At 42.4% G+C, this 23491-nt stretch overlaps 2 protein-coding genes across 3 annotated transcripts; both read right to left on the minus strand.

Moving 5' to 3' along the window:
• Positions 1-1306: 1306 nt before the first annotated feature.
• Cry2 (cryptochrome 2) lies at positions 1307-15441 on the minus strand. 2 transcript variants are annotated; one of them, XM_070666533.1, is made up of 11 exons: positions 13606-15441; positions 8150-8378; positions 7083-7334; positions 6353-6537; positions 4818-5047; positions 4225-4392; positions 3789-3929; positions 3282-3433; positions 2463-2665; positions 2260-2286; positions 1307-2145 (listed from the first exon to the last, which is right to left on the minus strand). In XM_070666533.1, the coding sequence occupies exons 2-11, from the start codon at positions 8362-8364 to the stop codon at positions 1994-1996; spliced, it is 1725 nt and encodes a 574-aa protein (XP_070522634.1). In that variant the 5' UTR covers positions 8365-8378; positions 13606-15441; the 3' UTR covers positions 1307-1993. The 2 variants fall into 2 exon arrangements, with proteins under 2 accessions (XP_070522634.1, XP_070522635.1); XM_070666534.1 differs by having other exon boundaries at positions 10316-15441.
• A 904-nt stretch (positions 15442-16345) lies between these two features.
• Positions 16346-23178, minus strand: LOC139108343 (uncharacterized). The gene is made up of 4 exons (XM_070666523.1): positions 22763-23178; positions 21507-22364; positions 21291-21419; positions 16346-21147 (listed from the first exon to the last, which is right to left on the minus strand). The coding sequence occupies exons 1-4, from the start codon at positions 23106-23108 to the stop codon at positions 19844-19846; spliced, it is 2637 nt and encodes an 878-aa protein (XP_070522624.1). The 5' UTR covers positions 23109-23178; the 3' UTR covers positions 16346-19843.
• Positions 23179-23491: the final 313 nt, after the last annotated feature.

The raw sequence follows: 23491 nt of genomic DNA on the forward strand, positions 1-23491 counted from the left end.
TATTAGAGAGATTATTATGGAGATTTATTACTGCGACCACAAGACACTCGCAAAGGAAGAAGAAGAAAAAGAAAAAAAAAAAATCTTTGATCTTTTATCGCAAGGAGGACATACAACCAAGTATATAAGCGTTTGTAAGGCACACGTGACACAAAATAAGTTAAAAAAACGCAAAAGCGAGAGTGCGAGTGAGAAAGTGAACGAGAGAACTGAGAGAATGAGGGGGAGAAAATGCGCGTGAGGTGAGAACGCGAGTGTATGCCGGTGCGAAAGGGTGAGAAAAAGCGCGAGAGAAAAGGGTGACGATGCGTGAGAAACATTAGTTCCATTTTTGAGTGTTGAGAATGTTCATTTGTAATTGTTTAAATCTAATGAGAAATGTACTGTAAAACCATAAGTACTATAGGCACTAAAAATATATCATTTGTTGACATGAAAAAAAAAGAAAAAAAAAGAAAAAAAAAAGAAAAAGGTGAGGCATAAAGAAAAAAGAAAAAAAAAAAAGAGGAAAACCGATTGTGTGGCATGAAGTTCTGGTTTCGCCGGCGTCGAGACGAGAGTACGACGGTACACGCGCACACCGGCAAACACATATATACGTAATTGCGATGCATATACTGCGTGTGCGTATACGAGACGTTTCATTAATTGTAAACTCTTTCTTTTCTTTTTTTTTTCTTTTTTTTTTTCCACCCTCTTTCCCTCACCCCCCCTTGTTTCTCCCTCTGTATATGATAAACGAGGCCGCGAGTTTAGTGCGCGCGATGCGTTGTACCGTGCCCGTTTGTAAACGGAAGAGCGCACCGTTGCGCGATGCAAAGTTCGCGAGCGTCTCAATTAGGCGAGTCTCGAAAACGACGAAGAGAGCGTGCATCGAGCTTCAGTCTAGCGTTTAAGCGCGTGGGCAATAGTGATATACAAATAGCCGTGACAAACCGTGTTATCGAGTTTTTTGTAGCAGAAAGACCGGGGGTATCCCTCCCCCCCGCCCCCCGTCGAGCTGCATCGGGAATCTCCGGATTGAGGTGCCATTAAAGCGCAAAGTGTGACAGATAGACCATTAAATGTTCATTTTGTCAAGTCGACCGAAGCTTCATTCCAGCGAATGCGATTAACGTGGGCGATGTGTCTCCGTTTACGTTTTCCGTTTATTTATGCTCTGTGACCGTCATTCGGTTATTTAAAGTCGCGATAATTTAAAACGGCGAACACGAGGCGGACCGAAGGAGCTACGACGAGGCGGAAGAAGCCAGTGAATAAGGTAAGTGACATTCCGGACAAGGTGATTCGCAGACGCGACATAATGTTCTCCGAAACGTTCCTTTGCGTTTTATTTGTTATTTACAATTTACAGCCATAAAAAAAAAGAAGAAAAAGAAATCTAAACGGCATAGTTATCAAAACGATACGTTGCGAGAAGCGTTAAAGTTACGTGTAAATTGTACGATAAAATACAAGCCGTAAATAACAATAATCTCTTCGCTTTGAACGAATCTCGTACTCGCTCTAGGTAGGAACACGCACGCGAAAGTTAGCGCAAAGCCTAAAATACGCGTTTTATTCTTTCCTTAGATGCTTAAAAAAATAGTGCGGATTCTTCTTCGGTCGCAGTATTTCATAAAATATCGATTTTACGATTAACTTAACAAAAATGTCGCTTGAACCCGTGAAAAGTATAAAAATTTTATACATATCTAACGCATTAATATTAATAAATATGTATATATATAATATATATACATATATGTTAGATTTGTCGAATTGCTATAAATTCTTTGTACGTAGAAGGAAAAGTCAAGATAAAAAAAGGCACCGATTATATCAATTACAATTAACAGATTCTCCTCTCGAAGTCGATTGATCGAAATGATTACTAGACGTGAGAAACTTATTCCGAGGGTTTTAAATCGCCTTTACATTATATAAATAGAATAATATCAATGCTATCGTGCTAACAAATTATCCGAATCGCTATACGGGTCGTCTATATATACTATTGCTGAGGCTGTTGTTGTTGCTGCTGTTGCTGCGTAGGGCTGCCGATGGTCTCGATATTCTGCTCGTTTTCCCGATTTGTCGAGTCCTGCTTTCTTTTCTCCTCGTCGCCGTCTTTCGCCGGTGGTGTCAACAATGCGTTCAGCAAGCCTTAAAAAAAAATAATTAATATTACATTATTAATATCATTGTTACAACAGCTCGCATATATTCCAATGCAACTAATCACAGTTATTAATCGTCAACCGCAGTCAATTTACTCACCAATACTTTCTCCCTTGAACGAAGTACCTGAAAAAAAAAAAGAATCTTAAAAATCGTGATTCTGAAAGTTTCACCGAAATCGGTGGGAATTTAAAGGTACGCGAAAAAGAAAAGGGGACCGAAGTTTGGCGGTGGACCATTATCGTAGGTAGAAAGTTCAGGTTCGAGCGCCTCGCGGAAGTGTGAGGTCAATTTTTACTCACCGTTGCCGCGATACTTGTTCAGCTGCTGGTACACTTGCTTCATCCGCTCGATGTTGATGCGCGAGCTCTTGCTGTGGTTCACCATCGGCAACGAGTACTCCTTGCCGATGATGCACTTCGCGGCGTGCTGTATGCTAAGCGGCGCGTTCCAGGGCTCGTGAATGTACCTGGTCGGGAAGTTCTTCAGCACCGGCAGGTACCGCCTAATGGTGCGGAAATAAAATTGATTTTTATTCCGAGGCAACGATCTCCTTCCCTCCCCCCGTGCACAACGAATACGAGGCGCGTACACGTGATTTATAAATATTTGAGAAAATTAAAAAGTAAAAAATAGAAGGTAATCGCGGTCGCCTTCGAGTTTTCGCAAAAAATGTCAACGGGGAAGCGCGTTTCCTGCGAAAATATTGATAGTTTGCTAATTGAACGCTGTCATCGCCGACGATTCGTCACGGCGATCTTTTGCGCGATTAAGCTCTAATGGAGCTAAGCTGTTTAATGTTCCATCTATCTTGCGGCGGAATTTAGCTTCGCTCAGATTAACGCCTGATACGTTACAAATTAAGATCAATCAAGATTAAAATTTCCATTAGTTCAGCCATCGCGCGAGCGTTAATCACCGCGCTGATAGCATCGTCCGTGCAATCGTGAAGCGTGAACGTTATTTCGGCGGGGGAGACGGGGAGGAAATACCGATAAACGCGCCCGTTCGAAATTTTTTTATTTCTTTTTTTTGGAAGAATTTTTCGCGCATACCTCGTTCACGTGGATTTTCATTTATTTAAAAAATTATTTTTTAAAAATACTCTTTTAATCGATTACTTGATATAATCGCCGTTCGGATCCGCTTTCCTTCCGAATCGCACGGGGCAGTAACAATGGAAAAATTGTTGGAAGAACGAACTGCACGACAGCCACATCCACATGCCAGCATTAACGGACCAATCGGCGTCTAAGAGGAGCTCGTCGAAGACCTCGAAAAAGAAAAGGACGTTAGATTGCACGTAATCAGACGATCTCATTAATTTTCTTTTCCACGTCGGCGTGGAGCCATGACTTATTGCTGGTTATACATATAGTCGCTCTGTAGAGCAACCAGTTTATCTACATGTCTTTTTTTCTTTTTCTTTTTCTTTTCTTTTTTTTTCTTTTTACTGGAGAGGTATATTATATTATCGGATGCACTGCACGTATTTTATATTGCCGAAAGAAAGATCTAGCGACAAGAATTATTCTTACGCAGTCTATATATTAATGATAAGAACAAACGAACGGGATAAAAGAGCAACACGTGTCGATTGATACGCTAAGCATGCCGTGGCATTTTACCTTCATTCCCTCTTCCCATGAGATCCAAAGATCGCCTCTGGTCAAGAAACAAGCCACCGCGTGTCTAGCTAGGTGATGTATCCAGCCCTCTTCTCGCAGCTGCGTCATGATCGCGTCGATCCACGGAAATCCCGTCTGACCCTGGTGCGAAAAGGTAGTTTAATTATCACGTTCGTGAAATCCCCGAAGTTCCGCAAGTCGCGATTTCGTTACTCTCTTTATTTTAAAATTAACTCTAATTCGATTTTATTTTTAAATAATTTTAAATCAATTCCCAGCGCCGTTTTTAATTGATTTAAACATCTTTTCGAACAGCCGACAAAAATGATCGTAACATTTTTCCTCGCTGTCGGAATTCTCCGTTTGATCGTCTAGTACGAACGAAATTGCGAGGCGAAGTGACTACCGTCTGCGATCAACGTAAAGCATTACTCACGTTCGCCCACTTTGCGAGCGCCTCCACGTTCTTGTCCCACGGTATTTGCACGCAAATCGGATTGCCTTGCATCCGATCGAAGTTCGGATTCTTCGTTGCGGCGCAGTAAAAGAACTCGCGCCAGAGAAGCTGGCCGTGCAACGACAGCGGCGGCACAGCTTTCTTTATCTGAAACAGCATTATTAACAAGCAGCCGCCCGGAAGTTTTCAAAAAATGCTTGAAAATAGGGTCGTAAAAAAAACGATAAAAAACAAAATTCGTCAGTAAAAAAAAAAAGAATTTAAAAAACAGTAGCAACAAAAAATCTCGTTAATATAATTCTCGCCAAAAAGGGATATTATTCCCTCATAACTACAAACTTCTCGCGTGGAAACAGCTTTTGCGACTTCTCGTGGAAATAAAAATCTCGCGGCGCAATTAACGTGTCCCTGAAGTTTCGTTTAATTATTGCCCGCAAAGTTTCGGTGCGAGGAGGAGAGAGAGGCGAAGGGTGGAAACGTTCGCGAGCGAGGGTGGTTTCCTGGGAGAGCCGCTAGATGTATTTCGCGATAAACACAACTCGCGTTATCGTTTCGGGAACGATGCCTCGTACCTTTTTGTACAAGTCGGTGAGCTGATAGTAGAACAGCCGCGTACTGAGACAGCCGAATCGCAGATAAGGCGAGAGTCCGGTCTGACTCGGTAGCAAGGACTGCGGTGTCATCTTCGGCCTGCCAAAGCTCGCCACCCATGCCTTCCTCTCGAGATGACGCTCGAGTCTTGCCAAAGCCTCGCTCTCGCCGCCGACCCACACCGGCGGCAGCAAATTATCCGTATCGAAGCCTATAATCGTAAAAAAAAAAAGCGGAAAGCTTGTACAAAGCCGAGGGAGGTCGTGTCTCCCCTATTTTTTTTCTGCGAGCCAAGAACATGATTTTATTTCATTTTTATATCCGAATCGATTCGTCGCAAATGTTACCGCCCACACATTTTAATCCCATTACTGCAGGTTGTAATTTTTTTTTTTTTTCAACGAAATAGTTAGATAAATAATGTTCGTGATCGACTTAAAAAGCAACGATTGGACACCGCGCTCGAATGTGACATCGCAATACCCTCTCGTTTTCTCCCGTGTCTGGACAGTTTTATTAAAATAAAAAGAAAAACAGAAAAAAAAGAAAAGAAGCAGCTGACTCAAAGTATCGATCGGGGAAAGCTGTCAGTGAAATTAAAGAGTCGCGGGCATTCCCGTGCAGCACAAAGTTTTTCGGCGACGGTCTCCGTTTCCTCCGTCTCTTCGGTCGTCGCGAAGGAATTGTCGGAGGAAAAAAAAAGGTCGGAAGCCTTTCGGGGCGCGAGCTGACATTTGATAACAATGACGATAAAGGAAAATGACAGAGTAACGTGCGACATTTGAAAGTGAGGGATACCGAATATAATGCGAGGGGGGTTTACGTATCGACGGTAATGGGCCGTGCCGAAGAGACTTTAAGACGCCCGAAGCTCGATAATAAGAACAATCGGCCCCAGGGTAATTAATAATCGATCGGACCTCTTACTCCACCAGCGAGTGACGGGGTTACGTAACACGGTTTAAACGTCACGGATTACAATGCGCCATCGACGCGGGGATGAAATAATACCCGATTGCGCCCTTACGGGCGGCGCGTTAATGCTGCATCGACTAATCTGCGGCGAATGAATTCTCCATCGCAGGCGCAACATACTCACGTTTAATCCGCATGCAGTTGCCAGGCTCGGCGGGGAAAAGGGAAGAGAGAATTCTATTCGAAATGCATATCTCGTTATTGCCTGATATATTATCGCGAAACAACGGGATGTTGCAGCTAGCAGTTTATGCCGTGTGCCGACTTCTGCCCTTAATTTCAACAATCGATCTTCTTTGAGCCGGGTCAAAAGTCAGTCTCGCTTTTTAAGTCAACGCTTACGAAAGAAGAAAAAGAAAAGAAGGAAAAAAAAAGAAACCGCAGTCATTAAAATTGTGGTTTGATATTACGACGGTTCCTATGCTTCTGACGCAAATATAGAAGTGATAAATTACGAGCTTGATAATACTTTACGTTGTTTAATCGAATGACAAACTCTAGAACGTTAAAACCTGCGAGGGATAAATTGATCTTTCCTCACCGAGTTCCTCGAGAGTGGGCACTCCGTAATGGTCGTCGTGGTCGTCTTTTAAGGGTGTATAGGCACTGCCGATGCAGGCAGCAGTCACCGTTGGTACCGGTGGTTCCGGCGGGTCCATTCCGGCGACGATGTTTTGAAATTGATGGTAGGTCAACGGCGGTTTGCCACCATTTCTCTCTATGATTCTGAAACGCGGCGACGACGAGAACGGTAGAGTCGCGAAATTGCTTGCGAACAATGGGCGAAAGTTGCAACTGTATTAATTAACTGTGCGGGCACAAGGTTCCATTTTCAACACTCGGACACACGTGCTGGTAATTGACGTTTCCTTCTCAAAAGAAAGCCTATTTTTCTGCTCCCCGTTTTTTTCCCCCTTTATAAATGCCTCGTTAAAAAATAGTTTCGGAATTATAATTACAAATTCCGACGATAACTATAATTAATAATTAATTAATTCTGATTTAATAACTACCGATCGAAATTATGAATAAAATACGATTAACTATCGATAATTAACTGTATCTATTATATTATTTAAATATATAGTTGCTTATAAATTTGGATCAATTTATAAATTATTTATGTACCGCGACAATTAAAAAAAAAAAAGGAAACAGTCAGAAAACTTTCCTTATAAAATTAATTTAAAAAATAGAATTGCCCTATCATTATTTAATCGCTTTGCTAATTTGCTAGAAATTGATATTAAAAAAAAATGTTTTAAACTTACTCGTCTAATTTGTAAAGGGTGTGGGAAACCCTCTGGACCACCGAGATGCCGAGCTCTTTACAGAGAGCGGAAATATTGTGATCTCGCACCCGGCCAAACGGTTCTGGATCCTCTTCGAAAGTCAAATTTGTCGTGCCCCATTCTTTGAAGAGCTTGGGAAGAGCATCGGCCGGCTGTCCCCGGATCACAAATAACCGGGAATTTAGTTTCCTCAGGGAACAGTCCAGATCCTCTAAGCATTGCAGCAGGAATCTATCGAGGCCGAACAGTGCGAGCCCGATAAGACGTGGAAAATTGATCCATTCAATTTTATTTAATAACGTATAAATAATAATTATTGCCCGCATAAAGCTGCAGAAGAACGGAAAACGATATTTTAAATGTCCCCGCTGCGATATTGGCTTTAGCGCCTTTTGTAATAATTGAAAAATGATTCGTCATTAAAAGCAACGTAATATACAAACGCGCGTCACCTACTCACGCCGTTGGCTCATTTTTAAAGAACGTCGGCCACTAATGTCCTCCTTGTCAACCGTGATTCAGTAGGATTATCGACAACATCTAAGCGATCGCTTAGGAAACGGTTACATAACGCTTAATCAACGTGACAAATGATCGACGACTGAGAACGTCGCGCTCGAATGTCCGCTGCAGTAATGCATCGAGATTACGCGATGCAACGAAGATCTACGGCGCCGTTTGTGGAACAGTATCGACTCGCCATTATCGACAAATTAAGTAATCGTAACTCTCTAACATTGTCTCGATGTCATCTAAACCTAACACGCGAAAAGAACCTTATACGTCGCGATTGATTGCGGTGATAATTATTAATTTAAAGCAAGAAAAAGAAAAAAAAGAAAAGTCTCAAGTAATAAAATCGAAGAAAATTTCTAGAAAAATTATCTTGCATTTAAATGATTTCTATATCTGTGTTAATTTATTTGCATTAATAATAAAAAATATAATACGTTTAACGCGCCAACGCGACCCGTTACTTCTTTGTTAGTGTTCGGACGAATATGTATCGATCTCCAACGTGATCCCGGGTCGTCGCGAGCGCTCACCTCCATTTATTGATGCCAACGTTGGTACTTCCGGCGAACCAGGGGTCCAGTACGAAGACGCACCGGAAAGTGGACGCCCCCGCGAGACCCTCCTTCAACGAAGGGTTGTCATGTAGCCGTAGTCCCTTACGGAACCAGTGAACCGTGTGCTTCCCGCCGTCACCGCGAACTCCCGAGGTCACCCTAGGTCCCATCTCGTTACTACTTCCCCTCATCTTTCCTCAGCACCCTTCGAAATAACAGGACGTCCTTAATTAGTTGACTCAGCGCGCAAAAACAATTTCCATTATCGTTCCCGTTGCTCGCAATTATAATAAATCGGTCGCGTTATTACGGCATATTTCGCGGGAGGAGGGACATTTATTTGTAGCGCGGGGGAAGGGGGAGGAGGAGGGCATGTTTAAGGAATCGCTCGCAAGTTTCTTCACAAATTTATTTGCTCACGAAGCCCGAAGAAGTACGGCGCGATCGATCCCCGTGGGAGCTCTTACAAATGTACTTTGCCGCCACTCTCGTCTGCCCGAAGCGCGTGCTAAAGGATCCGTCTACCGTCCCTTTTGCTTCATTGCCAAGCCGGAAAATAAGTCGGCCTGACACCCGGCGACCTTAAGGCCGAGGAAACCCTTCTTCCTCTCCGGGAACTCGGTTCCTCGACGTAGGGTCATGTCGGACGGAAAATTCGATTTTCCACGAATGCCTCTGGTTCCTACCTTCGCGAGAACGCTCCCTCGAAGGGCCCGCGCCTCAATTGGCTTACTCAGATTTGGCGTTTCGCGTAAACGAGAACGACTATTAGCTCAGCGCTTTGGAGATCGTCCATCCTCGATTTATGTCAGACAATTATATCATTTTCTCATCAATTTTCATTATCAGCTAAGCTATCACGGCCTAAATGTAGTCAAACGCTTTAATCTTAAACGTAATCTTTCTTATTTATTATAACTATATTTTTCTACGCATTTTTTTTTTTTTTTAATTAAAATATCGACAAAAATTAAATTTAAATTAAATTTAAATTCTTTAAAATACAAGTAACTTAATTTCTATAAAATTTTATAATTTTCAAACTTAACTTTATCACTTATCAGACTTTATCCGATAACTAATTCCTCAGCAGACGTTCATCTATTCGTATTGCGGCATAGAAATTTCCTACGAGACACTCGACCTGCTATCACGAAACTACTGCAACAACGTGGTTTTGTCGCCGCGCAATGATTCATGCAATGTCGTGAACTCCATTGTACGGCGAAATTAGCGTATTCATTGTACGTGGGGCACGTGTACATTATTTCGGGACGGAGGCTCGGTTGGGACACGCAAGAGAAGCTTTAAGAAAAACTTTCCCCGATCCACCGAAAACGAGAAAAAAAAACGAGGGAATAAAAATAAATGTATTGTCAATTTGGAAGATTAGACGCGCAGTTCTCCCCACAAGCCACGTTTCCACCTTTCCGCACGGGGAATAAAATGTCAAAGCTGAGATTCTATATGTATAAACTCTTCCGTTCAAAAAGTAATTTTTTTTTTTCTTTTTTCTTCTTTTTTTTCCAATTTACACCGACGCGTTCTCGCTTCATTATTAATTGTCAATTATTATTAATGTCAGCACGTAGAGGCGAAGATAGATCAATTTATTATTCCGGGGCAAACGCCGTCAGCGGAGCAGGGTAATCAAGATCGATCCTTTGAAGTTCTTCCACAGGGGCGGAAAGGGCGGAAGGGAGGGAACGCGGGAAGGGTGAGAGTGACCTGAATGTCGGTTACGCTGCTCGCGCCGCACCGTTTCATCGTTCCGTGTGCCGTTTTCTAGTAACGGCAGCGAGACCACCGCGAGATTAACCCTCGGTCGAGAGCTATCTCCCGGTGGGTTGGTCACGTGCGTTTTTAACGCAATTTATCCCGGAGACGTATTCTACCTGCGGCGTAAACGCAGGCTAAAACTCCGGGCAGCTTGCCCCAAGTACAAGGTACGCTGGCGCGTTAATCGATAACGTCTTAGAGAAGTATCCTCTTCAGCATCGCGATAAAGATTAGTCTTAAGTCGCGCGGCGGATTGATAACTGACTCGAAATACTTTGGCTGAAAAGCACGTGCGTTTGTGCGGAGGTTTTTTTTTTTTTTTTTTTTTTTTTTTGAAAAATTAAGTTATATCAAGTAAAATACCGTTTGACACGTTAGTTTCTCCGTCAGTTACTTTGTCTACCGGTGCTATAAACCTCTCTCGGTCGCCAGTCCACTCACATTTCGCCAATTAATCCACCCCCCGGCGATTTCTCGCAGACACGTTAAAATTATTACGGATAATTGTACCGTCGTCGCGAGGCATCGACATCGCCGAGGCACGTCTTAACTTCATTTAAAGTTCCGCTATTACATCATCGCCGAGTCGCGTTTCGCCGCGTGGAACCGGTGGCGATATAATCGAAATTTATCGTTTTTTGATAGAATTATCCCACGGACTTCTGCCGCAGGAAACTTTTTCTCGAGAGAAAGACGAAGACGAGGACGTGTGCGCGGCGCGCATCGCGAGGCACTAAGCCGATTCGATGCGTCGTAACTTGAGAGAACACGATCGTCCGCTATCTCGGTCGTGTCCGCGGACGTTTGCGGCGGCCGCGACACAATTTTCCCCGCGGTAACTCCTCCGCTCGCGGCGGTAAAACCGCAACGGGAAAGAAACTTCAATTCCGACGCAGCGACGATTGAACAGAAGCTCGCGCGCGCGTAATTAACTTTAATCTCCCGAGAGATTTTCCCGGAGAAATGTCCCCGTGTAACTTAAATATTTATGTACATAAAACAAACTTCGACGCGTTGGGTTATTTAAAAAGGAGCAACGTCCTCGGGAGTGCTCGACGCGTGAAGAGAACGTCGTCATGAAAAAGGAAATATATATATTTTTTTTTTTTTTAATAATAGGCGCTGAGTTATCGTTGCCGGCTGCGCTGCGCGAAACCAATAAGTAACGCAGCTGCGTTATCCGCATCGCTGCGTCGGCTCATTTTTCGCTGAGAAGACGGTAAAAGAATTATATAAAAAAAAAAATAGAGTTAAAAAAAAAATGTAAAGCGATACATATATGTCTCAAAAGAGTTAATCCCATTGCGTTGCAAGTAGTACGACGTTGACGTTACGTGGCTGCCGCGCCGCGCTGACATAATCATCCTTTCCTTTGAGTTATGATGTAAATGGGGAAAGCTGTCGCGCGTGGGACTCGTAATCTTACCGGCCGCTGCGGAGAATAGCGTCCAGAAATTTAAGACGACCGTCGAAATACGAACTCGGCCTGCCGCGATCGCGTTTATTTTATTTCCGCACAGTTAGCACAGCCCGACGTAAATGATGGCTCTTCCTCGACGATTTCTGTTCTCGAAAGATGTCTCGAAAATTAAATGCAAAGAACACGAGCTTTGTTCAATGCGTAACGACCTGTTTTTTTTTCTTTTTTTTTCTTTTTTTATTCTCGTCGATCAAACTTTTGTTATATTTTTATTCTAAATATCGACACTTTAAAGAGCAGATATTAAACGCTGGAGCGAGAAATGTATTTGGAATCCGCTTAACGGATTCAATACGTGCAAGAGTCTATTCTTTTTACTACATGGTACATGAAAAACATTGGAATTACGCACTCGGGCGCGTCCGATAAATGTTACATTCTCGCATTCGATATCTTATTTCGGTGTAATTACTCGAGCGAATCACCACGGGCGCGCGATATGTATCTCGTAGTTTTGTTTTCACCGGGGGCTGCAATCGCCATTGTTGATGATATCTAATTACAGCGTTTAATGCGAGCGTGTAAACGCTCGCGCGCGAAACTAACGGCGGATCGAATGTAATTCGCACACCGGGGGCGGCTTATTGTTACATGCTTCCGGTACACCCTCGATGGAAGAGCGCGCGGGCTAACAGTTAATGCAATCAAGACAAGCGGGAGGATTTTACTTATTGCATATAAATTTAATTAACCACCTGTGGCGCCGCTCGACGCGATCGCCGCGATAAATAATTTTTGCCGTTAATTCAGCAAAATTTTACAATTCATTTAAAGCGCATCCTATTTATCTTGGCGCTTTGTTTTTCACGTCGATTTCGGCCGCGCGGTCGAATATTTTCCACCTCGCCGGCCTGTATCGCGTTGCGAGTTTAATTTTCGCCAGCACGGTGTAAACCGCGTTTTGGACTTAAAACCGATGCGAGTCACGCGTTACTTTTACGCAACGTCGCGAGGAAGACGACCCGTCGCGTTATTCGCGAGCCGACGAGAATCGCGCGGAAGAAGCAGCCCTCGATCGCGCTTCTGAGACCGAACTGGTATACTTTGATGGATCGGCGTGTTCAGCCGCGACGATCGCGGCGATGAAGACGCGTATTCCGCGCTCCGTTTTTCCCCCCGTGACAAAACGGCCGCCGGCGCGATATTTCGGCAGCCCTTGTAGGCGTTAATTGACGAAGGTCGAAAGGAGGCCCAGGGACTAAGTCGGAAAACATCCATTCCAGCCCGAAAGTATTCCACTCGCCGAGTAGACGAGTCAATAAGCTGAACCAACGGGGACGACGTAACACCTGTTCCCGACGTTGATTCCCGTCAACGAGAACCGAGATCCTAAGTTCGCGCAGGCGGTAAACGGCTCCCGTAATTAACAATCGGGAATTTTCCGTAAATTCTGGCTCGTAAATTCTCAACGACGCGTTCCCTCCTACCGTCGGATGACAAGAGTTATTAATTCCTCGACGATTAATGAATTACCGCCGTATACATTATTCCACCAATCATCCTGTCAACACATTGCGAATCGACTGATTATTTAATATACTTCAGATCGGAGGTATTTCTTTTTCTCTCTCTTTTTTTTTTTTTATTAATTCTTTAATTTTTTCAACCGGCGCGAAATTAATTTCGTTGGAGCTGCTGGAGGACGAGTCGAACGGAAAGAAAGTCCGAGTTATTTCAAGCTGTGTAAATTGTTAACTTTTTAAAGCGGGTCTTCTTGAATTTTTTTAAACGATTTCGGCGGAATATTAATATGCGTGGCAAATTAAATTTACAGAGAAATAAAGTTTCCACCGTGTTTTTGTGCAAAGTCTAATTCCGGTGTACGTACATACGTTACGTTTAGAGAAACTTGCAAGCTACAACACACGTGTACGCAATAATGAAGTAAAAGATTACGCATTAATTATACAGATATTAATTCTTAACATAATTAATTACATAATTTAATTAAATAATAAATTAAATATATAACTGAGAAATCTACGATTATAGGAAATTGCTCCTCGATAAAATCGCGTACACTGAAATAAGATTATTAATTAAGATTAATTGGCCGCGTATCAGCCACAATAATATAATTTTTCGTGCGGAGGAGCGAGCTGTCGCCTTGACCCGTCGCTATCTAAGCGAGATTGCGGGTCCGCGTAACGCTCTCCTACGCTTTCTCTCTTACTTTCGTCGGTGCGACCGGTGAAAGCGCCCCAAGTTAGAAGAGCTGGTGCACCACGGTAGCCGTCGATCCGCCCCAGAAATTCGCGGGGATCACCACGAGAGGAGTTGAACTCAGACCAGCCGAAAAGCGCGCATCACCGCGACACCAGGTTCCGCCGCTCGTCGAGATCCCTACGCTCGCTGATTTATCGGGATTCGAAAACGAAGGAGAAGAAGAAGACACCGTGACCGGAACTCAAATCAGCATCCCGCGACGCGCGCACCGTTGAACACTCATTCTCCTCCGGCGGACCTCGATCCCCGATCCCGTCGCTCCGCGAAAGTCAAGCGATTTATTCGACGCGTCTACCATCACCAGTCGTCGACGAGAACTCTCGGTCACTTTCCGACCTGGCACGAGCCGCGATCATTCACTCGCGGCGCAGGCATTATTCTTTAATTCAGCGCGCCGCTCTCTTCTTCGCGCCTCTCCGGTTTTTTAATCGTCCCGCTTTATCAGAACTTGACGCCTCGCCTCCTGATTCCAGAAGCGATCCGGGCGTCGTACGATAAAAGAAAAAAGAAATAAAAAATAATATCAATAACAATTCACTCTACGTGGCTCACACACAGCTGACGAGTTCCGCGCAATTGTCGACTCACACTCGCGACGATCGTTCGCGCTCTTCGCGCGTTCACCAATTCTCGCGGCGCGTTTTCTTTCACTTCATCGTTCTTCTTTCTTTTTTTTTCTGTTCCACACGCGTACGTGAGCAGACGAGCGGAGTCATGCGACCAAAAAACCGCACCGCACCGCGCTAACAGTCGGTCGCATATGCGAGGCGCGAAACGCTCGAAAGGGGGCCGATGGACGAGGGGATAGCGTGCAGGAGCGCGGGGACGAGCGAGCCACGCCGAGTGCAACGTGACTGCCAATTCGCGGTAGATCCAATTGGTTGCGCGGGTCACGTGGTGCTGCGGTCACGTTGCAGCCGCCGTGGCTGTTGGAGAACACCTCTCGCTCCCGGTCCCGCGCTTCTCCTCCGCGTCGAGGTCGTTCGAGACCGTCATTTCCACCAAATTGCCACGAAATCGCTACGGATCTCGAGAAAATCCCGGCGACAATCCTCTCGCGATACGCTCGAAATATCATACTATTCGCGTAATAGAGCGAACAATTTTAACGCCGAGTTTGTAAAATTATATTATTCACTCGCGTCATTACGCATTTAACCCAACAAATTACTAATTTATATATTTTACGTAACCATGTGATATCAATCTGAAATGCGCCGGAGACAGTGGGACGAGGTTACTATTGATCTACAAAAGCCCGGCTTGCGTAACGGAACTTATATTTACCTGATTAAAATAGGCTTCGTACATTAAAGTGAACGTATATGTTTCGTCGAAAATTTAATAACGTTCCATGAAATTACATATTTCTTCGAACATTCGGCGCTGTTCTTTAAAGCCGTTTATTTTTCCGAATATTAATTATCGGCAAACTTTTACCGCGGTACAAGAAGACTTTTTTTTCCTCTTTTTACGCAAGCTCGCAGTGATCCAAGTCTCCCTTAAATAAAGTCCCGCGCCGTTACATGAAAAGGAAAGACCAGGCTTTTAATAAACGATTACAAAATCGGCGGGCGAGGTTTGCAAAGGGAAGGAAGGACGGCTGCGTTTAAAAGCGCCAGAGTCCCTTCCGCAAATTCGTTCTGGTAATTCGTGAGGTAACAGCCGGGCCTGTTCAGAAAGATGCGACCATAATCGAGTCACGCGAAAGAGAGGAGCGAGGGGATGAGCGACAATGGGATTACACGGGTTGTTCCACCGCGACCCGCGTAATCTCGGGGCAAAAGTGTCGTTCTCTCAGAGACGGGCGCGGTGGAAGAACGGGAGTTGGCGGAGGGCAGAGGAAAGTGTGCGGCGCCACGCGAGAATATCGGCTCCCGTCGCTATTTCACGGCAAGATGACGCAACGAGTGTTCGCGCAAGCTGTCGCAATTGCGGTTCGACGGCAATTACGCGCATACCTGCGTCGCCGTTTCCTCCTCGGCGGTTCTCCGCCTCGCGAAGGGTCTCTCTCCTTTCCGGATTCCCTTCGGATCGCGGTGGGATTACAAAGGGACGCGATTATCTGTTTGCTGCCGGTCGCGAATAGAGCATACAACTGTATGCACGCATCTTTTCTTATATGGCTCCATGGTGCGTGTACATAATTTTTTTTTTTTTTAATTATTTCGTTGGTTATTAATTAAGAATTAAACAGAGAATGTACGATTAGAAAATTAGAATTATTCAAATGTGGTTTAAGCCGCTAAATATCTGTGAAATATTAAGTAAAGTAAAATAAATATGTGTATGTTTCTTGAGTAAAAATAATTAGGCTTCATACTTTAATAATTAGTTACACAATATGCGACTCTAGGAGTCGTATAAAAGTGCTTTATTATCCCCGCATTTCCTCGTTATCGTTTTTTAAAGGAATCACTTACTAGTAAATAAATGAAATAAAGATTCATGCTATCAGAAGCCACGAGATATTTGTCAGCGGTATATAAAAAATATTCTTCCGCTGTCGAATAGATTCCTTTTCGAGAACTCGTAATTTCAGCTTTACAACCGAAAGGAACAACGTGATAGAAACGCATATTATTTTACATTATAACATTGCACACAGTTTCACGTATACCGTTAAACTACCGAGTGTTATTTCCGCTTGAAAATATCTCGCGGCTTCTGATACCGTAAAACTTCACTTTCATCTTATGTCAAATAATACATTTTCTTCTCTTACAAATTTTAATGAGAAACGTTATCAAAAAGAAATACTAAACCTTGAAAAGATACAGTGTCGTTGCCCTTATTAATTAGTTCCCTTGCGTAACTTTGCGAGTCTCTCTTATTTTGTATATCACAATTAGACGAAGATTCTCTGCTATTATTATTATAACGCATATTACATCGCTAATCTCGTTATGTAAGAAAGGATTTACCCTCCGACGATCCTTGAACGAATTGTCGTGTACAAAATCGTGTCATCGTGCCCCAAGGTTCGATGAGTTTACAATTAAATTGTAAAGGATATAGGTAATATTGCAAAAAGAAAAAAAAAAGAGAAAGAGAGAATAATTATATTCTAAGTCTTCAGCTTTTCGCGTCGGTATTTTCGTGCGGAACTGAAAACATCTCGACACACCGCGGCAAGTAATGACGGGCATGCTTAGAATAATTACAGTCGTTTATTCGTTTCCACATGTAAAATATATCAAGAGAGGAGATACCGCCCGCGAGAAATTGCGGATATCCGCTGCACTTGCTACATCTTCTGTTGCGCGAAAGGAAAAAAAAAAAAAAAAACGTACGATTAAACATAATATAAAAATGACTCTCCTTAAAGATCCGCACTAAATATTTCCGCTCGTTCATTCAGAGTTATAGATTACGCTTCATAATTTCTCTTTTTATTCCCGCGATACTCTAATTACTCGTTATCAATACGTAATATTTGACATTATCTTGTCATTCTATATATAACTAAATATCTTCTCTATACATTTTCTATGATTTAATCCATAAATTCCATGCGCTTTTTTTACACTATATATTATTTAGATTAATTTATAATAAATATATATATATATATTTATATAATTATTTATATAAATATATAGATATATATTTATATATATTCATGCAATTCCCTAAGGATATCAACCGGATTTATTTTATCTTCTCGCGATTTATTACACAGATTATTTATTAAACGCATTCGCGCGACACGTGCATACCGTATATATATTTATTACATTTAAAATTCACCTAAAGAAAAAAAAAAAAAGAAGAAGATAATTGAAAGACTCTTCGTGTAGCGAATAACAAGCAATTCGTGCGATATGTTTTAACGGCAAATATATATGTTAAGTATAAATAAAATTGTTAATACAAAAAAAACCCCCCCATAGAAAGTTAGTAGGAGTAATGAAAACATCCCTTTCACAATTTCGCTCCCTTTGTTGCTCTCATTTATCTCGCACTAACGAGGAAACTTTCGGAAGCCTCTTTGAATTCGCAAATTCTGGATTTGTCGTAAAACAGATCGGAATGAAAGACCGCCCCTTTTATTTTTCAGTCGCTTTAGAAAAGGAAAAAAAAAAAGTTACTCGCAGCTCATTAAAATCGCGTTCGAATCCGAACATGTCTCTCTACCTTATTTACAATTTCTGTTTCTATACGAATATCGTATACACTGAGAGGCAGATACGACGGCGGTTAGTATCACATACGCCAGTCGCCGTCGCCGTGGCAAACGCAAATTATATCCACCTCTCGGTTTACATAATAATTTGGACATTAGAGAACATTTTATATATTTATATAAGAGTTCAGTAAAGAATGTCTTTTCTGTGAAATTTGAGGGAAGGAGTTGTGACCGTGTTGTACAAAAAGTATTTTCGATTTAATTCGTCGTAAGAAACTTGTTCGGTTTGGCTCAAGTAACACGCTATAAATTTTTCTGACCATTTGTGCAAACAGTTTTTTTTAATGTTTTTTTTTGTTTTTTTTTTTTTTTTTTAAGAAAGTTAAAATTCCCGATCAACGGTACATTTCACGAGAAGGAATTGCGCTAGCCCCAAAATATATGCATAAATTATAAACAACCATTAAGAAGTATTTGCCCGTTGTTACAAAATGCGAGCTCACCTGCGACAGTATTTTAAAGCAAAGACTGTCGACAGTTACCGTTAACGATAAAGGCCCAAGGACAAACTTCGGATGTAAAATACTGCAACAGTATCACAAATAACAGAAGTGCGAAAAGCGTGAACGCAAAATTTCTATAATTTTTTTTTTAATAAATATGTGTAAAATATTTATGGACAACGATTAGTATGGTAAAAAAAAAAGAATCCGAAAACAAAACCGGTTTACCGTAAACGGAACTGTGAGCTGTGAAGGAACTATAGCTCGCGAATCATATGTCCTGATAACTAGCCTCTGCGCCCGTCGAGTTAAGTCCGTTGCACACAATCGCGCAAAGTATATAAACCTTCTTAATATAAACGCTTAATTTGTAACAATTAATTCGATTGCAGAGTGATAATCAAGGCCATCGAAGCTGACAGTAGATGCTTGCGATACCAAGCTGATCTTATTAAACATATAATCTCTCTTGTAACGCTGTATATTATTAATTATAATCTACCTTTCTCGACTATATCGATGTATAATCTGTATGTGCATAATTTTCACGTAACGAAACTTTAACGTAAACTTTAGACATAAGACAAGTCCCCATGAAGGTAAAAGTTTTTGAACATTAATTTAAAGATTCTCCGTTTTCTTTTTAATTTTGTTTAAAACCACTCTTCACGGCAACGCATATAATTATAAATACTCATATCTCGTTTTATTTTATTTAGAAAGTAGTTCCTCACCGAAAGTTTCTGGCGGAAATCGACAGCAAGTGGCATGCAATTTAGCGCTTTGCTAAAGGCAAAGAAACTAAAGATCTGCTGTCAGCGCACAATCAAACTTTCAAGAAAGAAGCCAGTTAATTGAATATATCTAATATTATTATGGGACTATAAGACATTTAAATCTACTTAAACAAACTTCCTTAAAAAATAAATGTAACCACTGTATAAAACTACAGTTTCAATCTCGCACATCTCTGTCGTCGTTCAAATTGTGGGCATGCACTGGATTCTTTTCCCAGTTATATGTAACAACGCTCGAATATTGTCACTCATCGTTTTGATTATAATGCTGACATTCCACTCTTTCGAAGACTAATAAAAATATAGATACGAGATATACCGGAGAAACGCCAACCTTAATCTTAAGAAATTCTGTCGCTGGAAAAATTATTGGTTTGCTAAAATTTAGGCCGGTCGTTCCAGGGCACACTATGCATGAGCACAAATTGCATTTTACATTGCTATTTTATAAAACGTGCACGATTGATGCATTAGGAACCAAAAAAAAAAAAAAAGAAAAAGAAAAGGAGAAAAAAAACAGCACGTAGATATTTTAACGTGTAGACACGATATTACGATAATCTAAAGATCCAAACTGCTTTCCGTTCATACTCTTGCAATGTATCCAGGTACATATTCGATAACGACACAAATAATTTGTTACAAAATACACAAGACGCTGTACAAATGTCGTGGTTTTAATTTCCTTTCGTCAAACATATGGCTCATAGGAACATCCAACTATGGAGGGTATTCGTGTCGCAGGTTGTGACATGATTATCGCGTGCGCGTCTCATCTTCGCGCGTATCAACAGTGAGTTTTATACGTTTCGGCCTACCGCGCTTTCCCTTAGTTACGGTACTCACCACTCGGCCTACAATCGAATTTTGTTTCGCGGTTTTGCGCACACCGCTCGCTCTCCGGACCGTTCTTGCTGCGCTATTCTCGCGCAAATTCACATTAACATTTCTCTCGACGATGTCTGTTTGCCTCGAGCGTCTAGTACGTCCAGCTATTCGCTCCATCTCGTCATATTGCGCCTGCAAACGCCGAGCTAGCTCGAAATCTTCTCGCTCCTGCAGTAACAATCGCTCGATCCGTTGCTGTTCTTCAATCATCTCCTTGTCCGAAATAAGATTGCTGACGCAATTATCAGTAGCACGCTCGTTCTCCGGAACGCATTCATCCGTCTCATCGCAAGATTCCGGCGGCGAATCGTAATTAAATTTGCTGTTACTCTTATTACGCATATCCGATTCACTTGCTAAGGATGAAATCCTCGTTAAGTTTCGCGTGGACTTTCTTAGGCCGGACACAGCGTCTGTTGAGTGATCGGTCTTCACCACTTCTCCCGTATTGTTCTGAGAGCTTCTGCTAATTTTCCGTCGCTTCGTCCTTTTTGTGGAATTTCCATCAATTTCCGTATTCTCTTGCGACGTCGGGATCGTGACTTGATCCGCAGAAATATCGTCTATCCTTTCAGATAACGCTCTTTTCGTTACCGTTTTACTTTTTTTAGATGCATTGGATTCCATTTCTGGCTCCAACGTCTTCTTTTCTATATTTTCTTTTCTCCTTTTGATTCGTTCCGCTATATTTTCGATGGCCACGTCATCATTACCATTTCGCTCACCAGTTTGCGGACTTATTTTACTGAATGACGAATTGGAGCTCGTCGAATCGTTCTCCTCTTCATCTATCACGGTGTATTTTATTTCTTTTCTACTTCGCAGGTTTCTATGACGTTTAGACTTCGTTATCATACCATTTCGCAAACTAGTTCTCCAAGACTTACGTGGCTTTCTTGCATCCAGCTCGTCGTCTAACAGCTTTTTGTTCACTTTAGTGCCATTGATTACTTTATCTGCATTCTTCGTACAATTTTTGTTGCTATCAAATGACGTTTCGGGTATAAAATTTAGTCGGCGGATAGCGTCATTTATCTGAGGCTTCGTCGTTGGCTTCGGAATCGTTTGAGACTGGATGAGTGACGTTGATGGCTTTTGATCCATTAATATTCCCATATTATTTTTTATATCATGCGCAGCGTACTTTTCTTTTGCGTCTTGCCTTATTTTACCTGTAAGAACATCTTGTAATTAAATACAAAGATATAATATGTTCTAAATCTTTAAATAATTTTAATTAAAAATTTAATAAGGCAAATATATGTATTTATAATACACTTGATAATAATTTTATACAAATATAAATGCGATTTACCTCTAAAAGCGCTCCAAGAGCATCCGATACGTTTCACGTGTGTCGGCGATGGAGGTTTTGGCACTACATTAGACACTTTCTTTAAAATCGGGATTGCCCTTATCAATTTGGGATCAATTTGTTTTCCATCTAAATACAAACATATCATTTTAAAAAATGCTTTTGTCTAAATAATTACATTATTAGCATTTACAAATTATTTTTCCTCGTACATACCAGAAGAAATTAGCAGCTTTGTCCTGGGCACCGTCCTGATCGGCTTGAAATGATGAATCTCCTGATTTATGCTGTCGTGACTACCGGAACTCTCAGCGCTTCCTATCCTCTCGTCATCGTCGGCTACTGTCATACAAACCTCCACTCCGAGACTCTTCTTTTTGCTGTTCACCACGTCGCTCGGTACTCGTAACTCCTCCTTAGTTTCTATCGTGTAAGCTCTGGATGTAGAGCATCCGGGATCCATGGAATAGTTTGAAGTGCATGGTTGAGTAAACTTTGATACCGTTTGATGCTTTTTCGCAACCGCATTATAAACGAGCATCTGCTTCTGGCAATGCGTGGCTGGATTTTTATGTATACTGGACGCGTTCGCTACCTTTGAACCGCATACATTGGAGTACATATCCATTTTGGATAACAATGTCATATTCATTTGCCTCATTTTTGAATTGTCCCTGACAGACTCTGGAAGACCCACGTGTCTACCTTCCAAGCGCACAGTTTCAACTTGCGGGGTCTCGATATTATTTACACGTATAGTTGTATTATAATTAAACTTGGACTCATTAAAGGTATAATTCGGTACAATCGAACACTCGTTATAGCACTTTGTCGCTTCCTTCTGCACGGCTTCCTTCTGTTGTTGCTTAGCCAGGGTCTTAGCCAGTAATTGATCCTGTGCCAACTGAGCCAGAAGCTGTTTCTCCTCCGCCTGAATTTTTTGAATCAAAGCCTCACTGGCCATTTGCTCAGCTTGTCGCTGACGGCGCATTTCTTCCTCGGCCATTTGAAGTTGAGCCTTGTACTCCCGGTGTATCTCTCCAGCAGCACTGAGTATTCTGGTCGCCGCATAATCTGCATTAAAAAAAAAAAGAAATCTTCCTTGGCTCCTTGCGACAAAATCATCTCTTTCGGCACACAAAGCATTACCCTATTCAATTGCAATAATTTTTATACCAACAATTACAACAGAGCTGGAGCTGCTGCTATACGTTAAAATCGTAAAAATCGTTTTCAACGAACACAAAGCAAACCGTGGGAAGCTGTGTAATAAAGAAACAGCGTCGAAATCGCATTATGCAAGTACATTGACCAGAAACGCATAAAATGTTATTTAACAAATAAACGTAAAATGATCTAGGTTATGTTGCATTTGTTTATTGCTCAGATATGCAAATGTGTGCGTTCGCAAGCACGCGCGCGTATACGCACACACGTATGCGAGCGCATATATATATATTCGCGTCACTCACCAGCGTCCAAGCTGAGATCCCCCTCCTCGCTGTTATGCTTGTTCTCGACCTCCTTCGGGAACTTGGACCTGATGAGTTCCCAGAGACCGTGGTTCACGAGGGTCTCGGATCGGGTAGCGGTGCGCACCCAGGAGCCGACTCGCACCCGGCATAGTGGGCAGCTGAGGCTGTTGTGCTCGAATGTGCCCTGCAGGCAGCGCAGGCAGAGGTTATGTGTGCACGGCAGCGTCACTGGCTCGATCAGGATGCCGCGGCATATCGGGCACGTCAGGTCACGCAAATGCACGTCCGTGGCCGCGCGCGACACCGTCAAATCCAGCAGCTTCGACGCCCGCTTCAAATACATCTTCCCATATCCCCGTATCTACGACAGCCAAAGCCGAACGTTTGTTCGCGTGAGTTCGCGGAGCACTCAGAGAGCCCAACTCGGAATCGCGGCTTCCACTCGTACACATGCAGAGGCTCGTCCGTGTAAAGCCAGCGCTTCGGCTGCCGTCGGATAGCGAAAAAGGCCAGAGCTATATACTGTCTGTCTTACTCTTTCGCGACGTCGCCGGCAGTTATCGCAGATCCGCTTCTCGGCAACATCGGCGAGTTATAACTTGTTTTGTAATTTATATTATGAATAAACTGCCACTGCCCGCAAGGGCAGTGAAAAACATTTTTATATATATAATATGACAGTTTATTCATAATATAAATTACAAAACATAAGTTATAACTCGCCGA

Source organism: Cardiocondyla obscurior, linkage group LG15 (assembly GCF_019399895.1).
Source record: "Cardiocondyla obscurior isolate alpha-2009 linkage group LG15, Cobs3.1, whole genome shotgun sequence".
Lineage (NCBI taxonomy): Eukaryota > Metazoa > Arthropoda > Insecta > Hymenoptera > Formicidae > Cardiocondyla > Cardiocondyla obscurior.